Source organism: Carcharhinus amblyrhynchos, chromosome 7 (genome assembly GCF_965287045.1).
Source record: "Carcharhinus amblyrhynchos chromosome 7, sCarAmb.v2.hapA, whole genome shotgun sequence".
Taxonomy (NCBI): Eukaryota; Metazoa; Chordata; class Chondrichthyes; order Carcharhiniformes; family Carcharhinidae; genus Carcharhinus; species Carcharhinus amblyrhynchos.
The window spans coordinates 126336528-126353968 of NC_137330.1; the positions used below are offsets into that span (position 1 = coordinate 126336528).

At 44.6% G+C, this 17441-nt stretch overlaps 1 protein-coding gene across 1 annotated transcript in view; it reads left to right on the top strand.

Annotated features, from left to right (window-relative positions):
- The window catches only part of LOC145345623 (dynein axonemal heavy chain 8-like), a 1557438-nt gene that overhangs the window by 1049973 nt on the left and 490024 nt on the right, over positions 1–17441 (top strand). The window contains exons 56-59 of the mRNA XM_080193457.1: positions 1101–1243; positions 4546–4680; positions 9154–9276; positions 15932–16145. Coding sequence (XP_080049583.1) covers positions 1101–1243; positions 4546–4680; positions 9154–9276; positions 15932–16145 — 615 coding nt within the window. The remainder of the gene's footprint in view (positions 1–1100; positions 1244–4545; positions 4681–9153; positions 9277–15931; positions 16146–17441) is intronic.

The following is a 17441-nucleotide window of genomic DNA, read 5'->3' on the forward strand; positions in this document are numbered from 1 at the left end:
ATAAGGTATAGGAGCAGGAGTAGGCCATCTAGCCCTTTGAGCCTGCCCCGTCATTCAATAAGATCATGGCTGATCTGAAGTGGATCAGTTTCACTTTCCCGCTTTCTCCCCATAACCCTTAATTCCCTTGTCTGTCAAAAACCTATCTACCCATGACTTAAATATATTTAGTGAGGTAGCCTCCACCACTTCAACGGGCAGAGGATTCCAGAGATTCACCACCCTTTGAGTGAAGAAGTTCCTCCTCCAACTCCGATCTAAACTGCCCCCACCTTATCTTGAGGCTGTGCCTTCTAGTCCTGCTATCCTTTCTGAGCAGGAAGAATCTCTCTATCTCTACCCTATCCATCCCTTTCATTTTCTGATATGTCTCTATAAGATCCCCTCTCATCCTTCTAAACTCCAAGTACAGACCCAGTCTATTCAGTCTCTCTTCATAGTCCAACCCCCTCCTCCGGTATCAGCCTAGTGAACCTCCTCTGCACTCCCTCCAAGGCCAAAATATCCTTGCGCAAGTGCGGCGACCAAAACTGCACACACTACTCCAGCTGCAGCCTCACCAGTGCCCTGTACAGTTGCAGCAAGACCTCCCTGCTTTTATATTCTATCCCCCTCGCTATGAAGGCCAACATTCCATTCGCCTTCTTGATCACCTGCTGCACCTGCAGGCTGGGTTTTTGCGACTCGTGCACAAGGACCCCTAGGTCCCTCTGCTCTGTAGCATGCTGCAGCTTTTATCATCTATATAAATGGTAAATCGCTGAGGTCCCAGCACCGATCCCTGCGGCACTCCACTCGTCACCAACCGCCAATCAGAATAACACCCATTGATACCAACTCTCTGCCTCCTATTAGATAGCCAATCCTCTATCCACGCATCATAACAATTCTGTAATTCTGTGAAGTATCATAGATATAGGTAGGAATCGACTGGACAAGAGAAGAGAAGGAAGAGTTGAGATTGGAAAAAATAAGTTAAATAGAGACAAAACAGCCTGAAATGTTTCTTTATTTGCCAGAGCTAATTTGAAAGTAGGATGGAACTACAATGAATCTTCCTTTCATGAACATTTGTCTCCTGTGCTTGTTTTTTGATTCAGGTGACTGGGAGAATTGGAAAATCTGGGTTCAGGAATATTTATATCCACCCAACAGTGAGCCAGACTACACTTCAATCCTCGTACCAAATGTTGACAATGTTAGGACCAACTTTCTTGTGGATATCATAGCAAAACAAAATAAGGTAAGCATATAATAGAAAGCTTCATTGTTTTTTTTTCTCATTACATGACCCAGAAATCCAATCATGCCTGGATCTGGGTCCTCAGTGACTAGGATAAGTTTTCATGACCTTTGAATCAGGCAATGCATTTCACTCAGGCAATAGCCAGTATTATTGATGGTGCTACTTGTCTACATGGCTATCAATGAGTACAAATCTCAGATAATGGATGTACAACCTAGCTATAGAAGACAGGAGATTGTGCTGAAGAGACATAAGGATTCAGCAACACTTGGATTTCCCACTATTTGGGGGCCTGTAGTACAATCCTATCAAAGTGATTTCTCCCTTATTTTTCAGTTCTATCTATATGGTCTCAGTGGGCGAACCCTTGGATATATCCCTCTCAGTACTGCTGTGATGTTCTCCCTAATCAAAAACACAATGACCCCATCTCTCTGACATCCTGTTTTATCTTTCCTACAGCATCTGTACACTGGAACATTGAACTGCCAGTCCTGTCCTCCTTTAGCCATGTTTCAGTAATAGCTATAATATCCCAGTCCCATGCACACATTCATACTCTGTCTTCACCTGCCTTGCCTGTCAGGAAGCTTGCATTGAAATAAATGCAGTTTAATTTCAACCTCCCTTACTCTCTGTCCTGCTTTCTCAGATCATCTTACAGGTCATGTTTTGCACGCTCTAGTGTTTTATTTCTCTTAGCCTTACTGGACCCATTCGCAGAGTTCCCCACAGTCTCAGTACTGCATACTGTCGCCCTTTTTGATTTTTGACTTTGGCTTTTCTTACTGCAATCAGCACAAGCACAACTCTCAACTGAATCAGGGTCAGGAGGAGGTTGGAGGGGGTCGCGGGACATGGGGGGAAAGAAATTTGTTCTGTGACTCCAGCATATGCAATTTTACCAATTAGGCTGGCCACAGAAACTCTGAGGTAAATTCATTTATACCAATTTTGTGGAAAGCTATTTATTTTTCCAGGTGCTCAAAATTAATTCTTAGGTTGGAATAGTTTAGTAATACGTAAAAAGAAGTTAAAATCAACTTAACAATGCTTCTTCATATTGTGTTTTTTCATATTGTGTTTTCATATTGTGTTTTTTCATAGGAGAGGGGATTAAGGGTTATGGGGAGAGGGCGGGAAAGTGGAACTGAGCAGCGACAGATCAGCCATGATCTTATTGAATGGCGGGGCAGGCTCGAAGGGCTAGATGGCCTACTCCTGCTCCTATTTCTTATGTTCTTATGTTCTTATTGTTTAAAGGTACAAAACCCATTTCCTACGTCAAAAATATTTTTGATAATCACAGGTTGTAATGAACCTAGTCAGAAAGAAAAGAAAGGCGTACAGAAGGTTCAGAGAGCTAGGAAATGTTAAGGATCTAGAGGAGTATACGGGTTGCAGGAAAGAACTTAAAAAGGAAATTAGGAGAGCCAGAAGGGGCCATGAGAAGGCCTTGGCAGGTAAAATTAAGGAGAACCCCAAGGCGTTCTACAAATATGTGAAGAGTAAAAGGATGAGAAGTGAAGGGATAGGAACTATAGAAGGTGAAGGGGGAAAAGTCTGTGTGGAAGCAGAAGAAATGGCAGAGGTGCTTAATGAGTACTTTGCCTCGGTATTCACGGTGGAAAGTGATCTGGGAGGTTGTACTACAGGTTTGCGGCAGACTGAAAAGATTGAGTATGTGGATGTTAAGAAAGAGGATGGTTTGGAACTTTTAAATTCTGTCAAGATAGATAAGTCTCCGGGACCGGATGGGATGTACCCCAGGTTACTGTGGGAGGTGAGGGAAGAGATTGTGGAGCCTCTGGCAATGATCTTTGTGTCGTCGATGGAGACGGGAGAGGTTCCAGAGGACTGGAGGACTGCAGATGTGGTTCATATTTTCAAGAAAGGGAACAGGGATAGCCCGGGAAATTACTGACCGATGAGTCTGACCTCAGTGGTTGGTAAGTTGATGGAGAGGATTCTGAGGAACAAGATTTATGAGCATTTAGAGAAGTTTAGAATGATCAGGAATAGTCAGCACGACTTTGTCAAGGGCAGGTCGTGCCTTATGAGCCTGGTTGAGTTCTTTGAAAATGTGACTGAACACATTGACAAAGGAAGAGCCGTGGACGTGGTTTACATGGACTTCAGCAAGGCGTTTGATAAGGTCCCCCATGCAAGACTTCTTGAGAAGGTGAGAGGGCATGGGATCCAAGGGGCTTTGGTCTTGTGGATCCAGAACTGGCTTGCCTGCAGAAGGCAGAGAGTGGTTGTGGATGGGTCTTTTTCTGCATGGAGGTTGGACACCAGTGGAGTGCCCCAGGGATCTGTTCTGGGACCCTTGCTGTTTGTCATTTTCATAAATGGCCTGGATGAGGAAGTGGAGGGATGGGGTTAGTAAGTTTGCCAATGACACAGAGGTTGGTGGTGTTGTGGATAGTCTGGAGGGATATCAGAAGTTGCAGCAAGACATAGATAGGATGCAAGACTGGGCGGAGAAGTGGCAGATGGACATCAACGCGGATAAATGTGTAGTGGTCCATTTTGGCAGGTCCAATGGGATGAAGGAGTATAACACCAAGGGTAGGAGTCTTAGCTGGGTTGAGGAGCAGCAGGACCTGGGTGTCTGGGTCCATAGGACTCTTAAATTGTCTCGAAGGTGGAGGATGTGGTCAAGAAGGCGTATGGTGTACTGGCCTTCATTAATCGAATTAATAAATTGAGTTTAGGAGTAGGGAGATAATGCTGCAACTTTATATGACCCGAGTCAGACCCCACTTGGAGTACTGTGTGCAGTTCTGGTCGCCTCACGACAGGAAGGATGTGGAAGCTATTGAGAGGGTGCAGAGGAGATTTACAAGGATGTTGCCTGGATTGGGAGGCATGCCTTATGAAGATAGGTTGAGGGAGCTCGGTCTTCTCTCCTTAGAGAGACAAAGGTTGAGAAGCGACCTGATAGAGGCTTATAAGATGTTGAGAGGTATAGATAGGGTGGATTCTCAGAGGCTATTTCCCAGGGCTGAAATGGTCACTACGAGAGGACACAGGTTTAAGGTGCTGGGGAGTAGGTACAGAGGAGATGTCAGGGGTAAGTTTCTCACTCAGAGGATGGTGAGTGATTGGAATCGGCTGCCATCGGTGGTGGCAGAGGCGAACTCGCTGGGGTCTTTTAAGAGACTTCTGGGTGAGTACATGGGATTTAATGGGATTGAGGGTTATAGATAGGCCTGGTAGGTAGGGATATGATCGGCGCAACTTGTGGGCCGAAGGGCCTGTTTGTGCTGTAGTGTTCTATGTTCTATGTTCTATAGGCAGTGCTCTTGACTGGAGAACAGGGAACAGCAAAAACAGTAATGATTAAAGGATATTTGAAGAAATATGATCCTGAAGAACATCTGTCCAAGAGTTTGAATTTTTCTTCTGCCACAGAACCCTACATGTTCCAGGTAACATACAGCTTTATGTATAAGGGTGTAAAATGAACTTGATAAGACTAACACCTGATAGAAATTCTCATCTTATAAACTGAAGGTTGTTGGAACTTGATGGCCAGTGTGTCCACAATTTCCAACCTTCCCCTTTCATACAGTCTTGGTGACTTGTCAACTTTACATGCAATCAACTGATGTAATGCAACATCTCCATCAATTTTTAAGCTATCATGTATCTCATATATGCATGAGACAATTTCAAAGTTTGGAGATAGCACAAAATTCAGAAGTTTTGTAAACTGTGAAGAGGACATTGCAGAACTTCAAAAGGACATTTGGATTTGCATGCCTTTAGTGATAGTTATTTTAGCGCAGACCCGATGTGCCGAAGGAGTTTTCTGCACTATATGACTCTGAGGGTGATCTTCTGAAAAACAATCGAAGCCTAGGGTGAGCATGAAAACGGGAAAGTTTCTGATCCACTTTTTGGGCGAGTCCAAATCTACAATCTTATACACTTAAGAGTAAAAAGAAACAGCAAAAACCATTTCTTGCCTTTAAGGGAGAGGGTGGGACTTAAATCGCCCGAATGCTGGCTGCGATTTCATTTAATTTAATTTGATTTATTAATGTCATATGTGAAAAGTAATATTTCTTGTGCGTGATGCAGATAAAACATGCTATACATCGGGAAGGAAAGGAGAGAGTGCAGGATGTAGTGTTACAGTCACAGAACATAGAACATTACAGCACAGTACAGACCCTTTGGCCCTCGATGTTGTGCCGAGCTATGTCCAAACCCAAGATCAAGCTATCCCACTCCCTATAATTCTGGTGTGCTCCATGTGCCTATCCAATAACCGCTTGAAAGTTCCTAACGTGTCCGACTCCACTATCACAGCAGGCAGTGCATTCCACACCCCAACCACTCTCTGAGCGAAGAATCTACCTCGGATATCCCTCCTATATCTCCCACCATGAACCTTATAGTTATGACCCCAAGTAACAGCTACATCCACCTGAGGAAATAGTCTCTTCATGTCCACTCAATCTATCCCTCTCATCATCTTATAAACCTCTTTTAAGTCACCTCTCATCTTCCTCCACTCCAAAGAGAAAAGCCCCAGTTCCCTCAACCTTTCCTCATAAGACCTACCGACCAAACCAGGCAGCATCCTGGTAAATCTCCTCTGCATCTCTCCAATGCTTCCACATCCTTCTTATAATGAGGTGACCAGAACTGCACACAATATTCCAAATGTGGTCTCACCAAGGCCCTGTATAGTTGCAGCATAACCCCACGGCTCTTAAACTCAAACCCCCTGTTAATAAACGCTAACTCACTGTAAGCCTGCTCACGGCTCTATCCACATGTGTGGCAACCTTCAGAGATCTGTGGATATGAACCCCAAGATCTCTGTGTTCCTCCACGTTCCTCAGAACCCTGCCGTTGACCCTGTAATCTGCATTCAACAAAGAACAAAGAGCAACCCACCGTGTGCATGCCCCTCGTTTGTCCTACCAAAATGAATCACTTCACTTGTCAGGGTTAAATTCCATCTGCCACTTTTCGGCCCAGCTCTGCATCCTATCTCTTTGCAGCCTTCTTGGTGTCGTCAGCAAATTTACTAACCCACCCTTCAGCCCTTTCTTCCAAGTCATTGATAAAAATCACAAATAGCAGAGGACCCAACACTGACCCCTGTGGTACACCACTGGTAACTGACCTCCAGTCTGAAAATTTTCCATAGTTATAAGAGTTAGAATAAAGTTTGAGAAGCATAGAAAGAGAATAAAAGATAGAATTGGAAGGTATGCTGGGCACAGTGGCAAGAAGTTGCCTCGCTCTGGCTCGATTTTGAGTCGTCTTGAGAGCAGCAGAGGGCATCATTACACATGCACAGTTCCCTCTGCTGTGAGAGGTGAGACATATACAGCTTCTGCTGCTCTCAGCTAGTCTTCATGACTTAAACACAGCATCCACTCAGCTATCATAGGATCCCACGGCCAACCACACCCCCCCAATCCCCACATCTGGACTGATCAACCCCTGCGATCCCTTGTCCGAGCCAATCTACCCAAATGACACCACCTCCGCCCGATTGGAAAAAACAACCTTGTAACCTCTCTCCACCTGAACTGATCCCCCTCCCTCCCTCACGTGTGCTTTGGATATCCCCTCTACCAATTGGCCTGTTCCCCTGGCCCTGACACCCTCAGGCCCCACCCCTTGGCACTACCCAGTGCCTAATGGCAGTGCCAGGTGGTGGGCTGACAGTGCCAGAGTGCCAAGTGCCCCCTCTTATCCCTGACCTCCATTCCTACCAGCAAGACCATCACGTCTGGTCCCCGTTGCTGGGGACCAGCTGTGAGTCTGGCTGGAGAGAACCTGACTGAGAAAGATTATGGTGACTGCCTTGAGTAGAAGTTTCATAGAGTTACCTCTATAGTCGCTAAACTATAGTTAAACAAGAGCTTAGACTAGAGTTAAACAACTCAGTTCATGAACTCTCTCTTCCACCTACTCTCCATTTCCATTTATTTTGTTTCATTTATTTTTATTGTATTAATTCATTTTATTGCTTATATTCTTCCAATTATTTTTAATATCATTTCTTCCATTGTTTTATTTGACAACTTCTATATCTTGCTTTTCATCTTATTTCCAACCCCACCACCCCGCCCCCCATCCCACCCCCGCCACGCTCTTCACCTCACACCCCACTGGGGCAATCTACCACATGCCTCAGGTTGTGCTTTGACACTCTGCGCCTTTTTACTGCCAGTTGCACATCCAATCTCTTAATGGGTGCTATTAGCACCATTCTCAACCTCTATCACCATCACTTACAACATTCCATTTGTCTTTTTGTCAATGACACCTCAGTCAATTGCACAAACCCCCTTCTCTCACCCTATGCCTTGTTCTATTCTCTTCATCTTCCGCTCTGGTGAAGGATCATCCAGACAAACTGCCTCCAAGGTCAGTACATCTTTCCTCAAATACGAATTGTGAAGAATTCAGATATTCAAAGATAACTGTGATAAAAACCAGATCCATTGTTTGATGTAAATATAGAAGCTGATTCCTTTAAGAGAAGAGAGGGTTAGGGGGCAAGGAGTTGAGGGTAGGGTGTTAGCTTGGATAGGGGATTGGCTGTCAAATAGGAGGCAGAGAGTGGGGGTCAATGGGTGCTATTCGGATTGGCCGTTGGTGACTAGTGGAGTGCCCCAAGGATCAGTGTTGGGGCCTCAGCTATTTACCATTTATATAGATGATCTGGAGGAGGGAACTGAGTGTATGGTGTCGAAATTTGCTGATGACACCAAGATTGGTGGAACAGCAAATTGTGCGGAGGGTGTGGAAAGTCTGCAGAAGGATCTAGATAGGCTGGGCGAATGGGCCAGGAACTGGCAAATGGAATTTAATGTTGGCAAGTGTGAAGTTGTCCACTTTGGTAGGAATAATGGTAGGAAGGACTATTACTTACATGGCGAAAAACTGCAGCATGCAACGGTGCAGAGGGACCTGGGGGTCCTTGTGCATGAGTTGCAAAAACCCAGCCTACAGGGTGCAGCAAGTGGTCAGGAAGGCGAATGGGATTCTGGCCTTCATAGCGAGGGGGATTGAATATAAAAGTAGGGAGGTCTTGCTGCAACTGTACAGGGCACTGGTGAGGCCACAGCTGGAGTACTGTGTGCAGCTTTGGTCGCCGCACTTATGCAAGGATATTTTGGCCTTGGAGGGAGTGCAGAGGAGGTTTACTAGGCTGATTCCGGAGTTGAGGGGGTTGAACTATGAGGAGAGGCTGAATAAACTAGGCTTGTACTCGTTAGAGTTTAGAAGAATGAGGGGAGATCTCATTGAGACATATAAGATGATGAATGGGATGGATAGGATAGAGGTGGAGAGGCTCTTCCCACTCAGAAAGGATAGTAGGACTAGGGGGCACAGCCTCAAGATAAGGGGGGTGCAGTTTAGAACGGAGTTGAGGAGGAACTTCTTCACTCAAAGGGTGGTGAATCTTTGGAATTCTCTGCCCGTTGAAGTGGTGGAGGCTACCTCGCTAATATTTTTAAGACGCGGGTTGATGGGTTTTTGATAAGAGAGGGGATTAAGGGTTATGGGGAGAGGGCGGGAAAGTGGAACTGATCCATTTCAGATCAGCCATGATCTTATTGAATGGCGGAGCAGGCTCAAGGGGCTAGATGGCCTACTCCTGCTCCTATTTCTTATGTTCTTATGTTCTTATTTAAGAGACAGATATCGGGAAGGTGAAGTGACCCAATTGCCCAATGGGGAATGAGTGCAGGAATCTTGTTGCAGAGTGTGGATTTTTACAGCAAGGACTAATCTGAGAGCTGGAAGTTTTAACATTGTCAAAGTATATAGTTATTGCATGTAACTAAACTGATAGCATTTTCTATATTAACTGGTGGTTGCTAATCTTTGCAATTACTGCAGTAAATATGTGTTTACCTTTGCAGAGAACAGTTGAAAGCTATGTGGAAAAGCGTGTAGGGAGCACTTATGGACCGCCAAGTGGACGCAAAATGACTGTATTTGTTGATGATATCAACATGCCTGTGATCAATGAGTGGGGAGATCAGGTAAAATATTTCAACTTGAATACTTCAGCTCAGATTTATCCATTGGTGGTAACTCAGCTAGTTCAGGACTTGATTTGATTTGATTTATTATTGTCACATGTATGAATCTACAGTGAAAAGTATTGTTTCTTCTGCACAATAGAGACAAAGCATACCAAAGAACAAAGAAAATTACAGCACAGGAATAGGCCCTTTGGCCCTCCAAGATTGTATTGACCATGCTGCCTGACTGAAGTAAAACTCCCAACTCTTCCAGAGACCATAACCCTCTATTCCCATCCCATTCATGTATTTGTCAGGATGCTCCTTAAAAGTCACTATTGTATATGCTTCCAAATCTCCCCAGCAGCAGGTTCCAGGCACCCATAACCCTCTGTGTAAAAAAAAACTTCCTTGCTCATTTCCTTGAAACTGTTCATAGAGAAAGAAAAGAGGAGTGCAGAATACAAAGTTAGTCATAGCTAGGGTGTAGAGAAAGATCAACTTAATAAGAGGTATTTCTATTCAAAAGCCTGATGGCAGCAGGGAAGAAGCTGTTCTTGAGTCAGTTTGTACGTGACCTCAGACTTTTGTATCTTTTTCCCAATGGAAGAAGCTAGAAGAGGGTATGTCTGGGGTGCTTGGGGTCCTTGGTTATGCTCGCTTCTTTTCTAAGGCAGCAAGAAGTATAGGCTGAGTCAATGGATGGGAGGTTGGCTTGGACTGGGCATGGATTGGGTTTTGTTTACAATCCTTTGTAGTTTTTTGCAATCCTGGACAGAACAGGGACCATACCAAGTTGTGACACAAGAAGAAAGAATGCTTTCTCTGTAAAAGTTGGTGAGAGTCGTAGCAGACATGCTAAATTTCTTTAGCCCCCTGAGAAAGTAGAGGCACTGGTGGACTTTCTTAACCATAGTGTCAGCGTGGGGAGATTAAGAAAGGTTGTTGGTGCTCTGGACACCAGAACCTCTCAATCATTCCGACTTCAACCCATTTATGTAGACAGGGCATGTCCTCTGCTACATTTCCTGAAGTCGATGACCATCTCCTTTGTTTAGCTGACATGGAGGGAAAGATTATTGTCGCCTCATCAGTTCACCTGATTCCCAATCTCTTTCCTGTACTCTATCTCGTCATTGTTTGAGATCCAACCCACAGAGTTGGAATGGTTTGAATGGTTTGATCGAGCAGTCGCAGCACGGATTCATTAAGGGGAAGTTGTGTTTGACAAATTTATTAGATTTCTATGAGGATGTGACTAGTGCACTAGACAGAGGGGAACCAATGAATGTGGTGTCTCTAGATTTTTAAAAGGCGTTTGATAAGGTGCCTCATAAAAGGTTGCAACAGAAGATTAGGGGGCACGGAGTTGGGGGTAAGGTGTTAGCGTGGATAGAGGATTGGTTGTCTAATAGGAAGCAGAGAGTTGGTATCAATGGGTGCTATTCTGATTGGCAGTTGGTGATTAGTGGAGCGCCGCAGGGATCGGTGCTGGGGCCTCAGCTATTTACCATTTATATAGATGATCTGGAGGAGGGGGCTGAGTTTAGGGTGACGAAATTTGCTGATGACACAAAGATGAGTGATAAAGCAAATAGCGTGGAGGGTGTGAAAAGTCTGCAGAGGGATTTGGATAAGCTGAGTGAGTGGGCGAAGACCTGGCAGATGGAGTATAATGTTAGCAAGTATGAGGTTATCCACTTTGGCAGAAATAATAGTAGGAGGGATTACTATTTAAAGGGTGAAAAGCTGCAGCATGCTACAGTGCAGAGGGACCTGGGGGTCCTTGTGCACTAGTCGCAAAAACCCAGTCTGCAGGTGCAGCAGGTGATCAAGAAGGCGAATGGGATGTTGGCCTTTATAGCGAGGGGGATAGAATATAAAAGCAGGGAGGTCTTGCTGCAACTGTACAGGGCACTGGTGAGGCCGCAGCTGGAGTACTGTGTGCAGTTTTGGTCGCTGCACTTGCGCAAGGATATTTTGGCCTTGGAGGGTGTGCAGAGGAGGTTCACTAGGCTGATACCGGAGATGAGGGAGTTGGACTATGAAGAGAGACTAAATAGAATGGGTCTGTACTTGTTGGAGTTTAGAAGGATGAGGGAGGATCTTATAGAGACGAATAAGATAATGAAAGGGATGGATAGGGTAGAGGTGGAGAGATTCTTCCCGCTTAGAAAGGATAGCAGGACTAGAGGGCACAGCCTCAAGATAAGTGGGGAGGGGCAGTTTAGATCGGAGTTGAGGAGGAACTTCTTCACTCAAAGGGTGGTGAATCTCTGGAATTCTCTGCCCATTGAAGTGGTGGAGGCTTCCTCGCTAAATATATTTAAGTCACGGGTAGATAGGTTTTTGACAGACAAGGGAATTAAGGGTTATGGGGAAAAAGCGAGAAAGTGGAACTGATCCACTTCAGATCAGCCATGATCTTATTGAATGGCGGGGCAGGCTCGAAGGGCTAGATGGCCTACTCCTGCTCCTATTTCTTATGTTCTTATGTGCTTGTGTTCTTAGTTTAGAGATGAGTTTTGGAGGAATCATGGTGTTGGAAGCTGAGCTGTAGCCTATGAATAGGAGTCTGACATAGGTGTCTTTATTGTCTAAGTGTTCCAGGTTTGGATGTACATAAGAACATAAGAACATAAGAAATAGGAGCAGGAGTGCTAGGGTGACAGTGTCTGCTGTGAATCTGTTGTGGTGGTAGGCAAACTGTAGTGGATCTGGGCAATCTGGGAGGCTGAAATTGCTCTGTGCCATGACTAACCTTTCAAAGCACTTCATAACGATGGAATTCCATCTCTCATAGAGATATTTTACTGGTCTAAAGTAATCTTCCAACTTTGGTGATATATGCACATATTTGATTTGATTTATTATTGTCACGTGTATTAGTACACAGTAAGAAGTATTGTTTCTTGCACACTGTACAGACAAAGCATACTGTTACTAGAGAAGGAAATGAGAGAGGGCAAAACATAATGTTACAGTCATAGCTAGGGTGTAGGGAAAGGTCAGCTTTGTGTGAGGTATGTCCATTCAAAAGTCCGATGGCAGCAGGGAAGAAGCTGTTCTTGAATCGATTGGTACGTGACCTCAGTCTTTATCTTCTTTCCTGACAGAAGAAGATGGAAGAGAGATTGTCCAGGGTGCATTGGGTTCTTAACTATGGTGGCTGCTTTTCCGAGGCAGTAGGAAGTGTAGACAGAGTCAATGGATGGGAGGCTGGTTTGCGTGATGGATCGAGTTACATTCATGACCTTTTATAGTTTCTTGTGGTCTTGGGCAGAGCAGGATCCATGCCAAGCTGTGATAAACCAGATGGTACAACCGTAAAAGTTGGTGAGAGTCATGCCTGACATGACAAAATTCCTTAATCTTCTGGGAAACTAAAAGAGTTGGTGGGCTTTCTTAAATATGGTGCCAACACTGGGGGAACCAGGACAGGTTGTTGGTGATCTGGACACTGAAAAATTTGAAGCTCTTGACTATTTCTACTTCATCCCCATTGATGCACACAGGGGCATGTTCTTCACTATGCTTCCTGAAGTCAATGACTATCTCTTTCATTTTGTTGACATTGAGGGGGAGATTATTGTCATTGTAACAGTTCACCAGATTCTCTATCTCATTCCTGTAGTCTGTCCTGTCATTGTTTGAGATCCGACCCACTGCGGTAGTGTCATCAGCAAACTTGAAAATCAAGTTGGAAGGGAATTTGGCCACACAGCCATAGATATATGAAGTGTGTACTAGGGGACTGAGGACACAGCCTTGTGGGAACCAGCATTGAGGATGATAGTGGAGGAAGTGTTGTTGCCTAATCTTACTGATTGTGGCCTGCGGGTTAGAAAGTTCAGAGTCCAGTCTCAGAGGGAGGAGCCGAGGCTCAGGCTGTGGAGTTTGGAGATGAGTTTTGGAGAAATAAAGATGTTGAAGGCTGAGCTGTAGTGAATAAATAGGAGTCCGGCATTGGTGTCTTTGTTATCTAGGTGTTGCAGGATTGAGTTTAAGGCCAGGGAGGTGGCATCTGCTGTGGACCTGTTGTGGTGTTAGGCAAACTATAGTGGATCCAGGCAATTTGGGAGACTGGAATTGATTCATGCCAAGACTAACTTTTCAAAGCACTTCATAAGGATAGATGTCAGAGCCACCGAACTATAGTCGTTAAGGCTTTTTTTGATAGCAGGATGATGGTCATCTTCTTGAAGCTCAAAGGACCACAGATTGTTGTGAAAGCAGGTTGAAGATGAAAATGGAAGTATTAGCGAGACACAACATAGCTTTTTTGGAGGGGAGGTCATGTCTGACTAACTTGATCGAGGTTTTTGAGAAAGTGACGAAGATGATTGAGGGTACGGCAGTGGATGTTGTCTACACGGATTTCAGTAAGGCTTTTGACAAGATCCCTCATGGCAAGACTGGTACAGAAGGTGAAGTCGCATCGATTAGAAATGAGCTGGCAAGATGGATATTGAACTGGCTCGGTTATAGAAGACAGAGGGTAACAGTGGAAGGGGGCATTTCTGAATGGAGGGCTGTGACAAGTGGTGTTCCTCAGGGATAGTGCTGGTATCTTTGCTGTTTGTAATATATATTTATATATTATATATATTTGGAGGAAAATGTAACTGGTTTGATCAGTAAGTTTGCGGACGACACAAATGTTGGTGGATTTGCGGATAGCAATGAGGACTATCAGAGGATTAATCAGGATATAGATAGATTGGAGACTTGGGCAGAAAGATGGAGTTTAATCCAGACAAATGTGAGGTATTGCATTTTGGAAGGTCAGATACAGATTGGAAATAAACAGTAAATGTCAAAACCCTTAAGAGTATCGATTGGCAGAGTGATCTGGGTATACAGGTACACTGGTCACTGAAAGTGGCAACACTGGTGGAGAACGTAGTCAAGAAGGAATATGGCATGCTTGCCTTCATTGGATAGGACATTGAGTTTAAAAATTGGCAAGTCATGTTGCAGCTTTATAGAACCTTAGTTAAGCTGCACTTGGAATATAGTGTTCAATTCTGGTTGCCACACTACCAGAAGGATGTGGAGGCTTTGGAGAGGTTACAGAAAAGATTTACCAGGATGTTGCCTGGTATGGAGGGCATTAGCTATGAGGAGAGGCTGGAGAAACTTGGTTTGTTCTCATTGGAGTGACAAAGATTAAGGGGAGACCTGATAGAAATCTACAAGATTATAAGAGGCATGGACAGAGTGGATAGTAAAAAGCTTTTTCACAGGTTGGAAGAGTCAATTACTAGGGGGCATAGGTTTAAGATGTGAGGGGTAAGGTTTGAATGAGATGTACGAGGCAAGTTTTTTACACAGAGGGCGGTGGGCGCCTGGAACTTGCTGCCGGGGGAGGTAGTGGAAATGGATATGGTAGTGGCTTTTAAGGAGCATCTGGATAAATACGTAAATAGGATGGGAATGGAGGGATATGGTCCCTGGAAGGGTACAGGCAGTTGGGCAGTTCAGGCTTGGAAGAGGCTGAAGGGCCTGTTCCTGTGCTGTAAATTTCTTTGTTCTTTATGTCTGTGAATACCTCTGCCAGCTGATCCACAGAGGATCTGAGTGCTCGTCTGGGCACCCCATCCGGACCAGTTGCTTTCCGTGGATTCACCTTCAAAAAAGCTGCTCTGACATCTGCTACGGTGACCTCAGATACAGGTGTATCCGAGGCTTCTGGGATGGAGGGCGTGCTCTCACTGACCTCTTGCTCAAAAAGGGCATAGCACGCATAGAGCTCATCAGGACATTGGAGCCGCCAATTTTACATGTCTTCACCTTGTAGCCAGATTGACTCACCTGATGAAGGAGCATTTCTTCGGAAGTTTGTGATTCCAAATAAAACTATTGTGGTGTTGTGGTGTTAATCTGGTGTTGTGAAACTTCTTATTGTGTCCACTGTGGTCCAACGCTGGTATCTCTACCTCATGTGTAGCAGTATGCCTTCCTCATGACCAGGATCTCATTGACTATACATGTGTTGCCACCAGTGTACTGTAATAGAAGTCAGTAACTTTTGTATATGGTGTTAATTCCCAGCTAGTATCTGACCATACAAAGAAGATGTTGCACGTTCATAAAAGGCATCCTGACAGCTGCCACAATTCCTTTACAATGTGACAGACTATTGAGGCCTTCAAACATCAAATAGATGCTGAAAGTTCAAACTCAGAAGCTGCTATTAAATCTCTCAGAATAAAAAGTGCCAAATGTGATAAAGGTGACTACGAATGGAAAATTAATTCATTTCTCATAGTGTCTTAGAGGTTTACAAACCTGATTATTGCTCGAGCGTCTTCATCAAGTGGTTTCAGAAAAGCTGGTGTAAGATTGCTGTTCCTATTGTGGGGCTTTTTCAAGCTCTCTTGAGTCTTGAGTTCTGATGCTTTCATCAATGAGGACCTGAGGATGCTGAATGTCAGCTGCTGCAGGGAAAGCCTGCTCAAGTTAACTTTGTGGCAGTTTGGTGAGTATTGATTGCAGTAAGTGAATCAAAATAGGCTGCACAATTATTCTGTATACTGCGATAAGGGGACTACATTATGAATGCCTGAACTGAGGAACAGACCTATCTCACTCTCCAAGTTTGTCATGAGTTAATGTCCTATGTTAAGCAACCAGCTATGATTGAACAACTGTCTTGTTTTCTGTCTTTCAGATTACTAATGAAATAGTTCGTCAGATGATTGAAATGCATGGAATGTACAACTTGGATAAACCAGGCGATTTTACTAAAATAGTTGATGTACAATTAATGGCAGCAATGATCCATCCAGGGGGAGGACGCAATGACATTCCTCAACGTTTAAAGAGGCACTTTACAATCTTCAACTGTACACTGCCTACCAATGCTTCAATCGACAAAATCTTCGGTAATAGCCAGCTCTCACCTTTTCTACCAAAATATTCCAGTTTTGGAGCAAATATTACCACCATCGTCCTATTTCTCAATGTCTTTTAAATATTCTAGTGTGCTTATGCAATGTATCTTACTGTGTGGAAATTAACTTCCAATCAAAGTTTCATTTGCTAATTGTTCAGAACTGCAACAATTGCAGATGACACATTGGTAGGAAGCTAGGAAATACAGAGGACCAGAGGAACCTTGGGGTACATGTCCATTGATTCCTGAAGGCAGCAGGATACCTAGATTAAACATACTTGGCTTTATTAGTTGAGGTATAGAATGTAATTGCAGGGAGTTTATGATGGAACTATCTTAAATGCTGGTTAGGTTGCAGCTAGAGCAATTTGTGCTATTCTGGTTGTCACACTATAGGAAATATGTGGTTGCATTTGAGTGGGCACAGAGGAGATTCACCAGGATGTTGCGTGGGGTGGAGTTTTTCAGCTATTAGGAAAAGGCCCCTTAGGCTGGGCTTGTTTTCCTTCGAGTCCCATTACCACTTTGCAGATTGGATCACTCGGGGTTGGAGGGAGGCCAGTGATCGGGATGGTTGGGGGGAAGTGGCCTGCCTCCCATTGTGTGTGTGTTGGGGGGGTTGGGGGGGGGGAGTAGTGGAGGTATCATTACTGCTGGGGGGGTTGGAGATCGGGGTGCTCCAGGACAGGGAAGAGGTGCAGGGGGTGGGGGGAGGCTGGGGGGGTGGGGGGGGGGGGGGGGCGGTGTGGTTAAGGCCTGGCCCAAGAATGGCATAGAAAGAGAAAAAGATTGACAAAAACTAATATAAGCCTCTTATAGTCAGAAACAGGAGAATTCATTCCAGGGAACAAAGAAATAGCTGAGTGAAATAACTCTGCAAAGTTGAAAGTCCTGTCATAAGAACATAAGAACATAAGAAATAGGAGCAGGAGTAGGCCATCTGGCCCTTCGAACCTGCCCCGCCATTCAATAAGATCATGGCTGATCTGTCGTGGCTCAGTTCCACATTCCCGCCCTTTCCCCATAACCCTTAATCCCCTCTCTTATCAAAAACCCATCAACCCACGTCTTAAAAATATTTAGCGAGGCAGCCTCCACCACTTCAACGGGCAGAGAATTCCAGAGATTCACCACCCTTTGAGTGAAGAAGTTCCTCCTCAACTCTGTTCAAAACCACCCCCCCTTTATCTTGAGGCTGTGCCCCCTAGTCCTACTGTCCTTTCTGAGCGGGAAGAGTCTCTCCACCTCTATCCTATCCATCCCATTCATCATCTTATACGTCTCA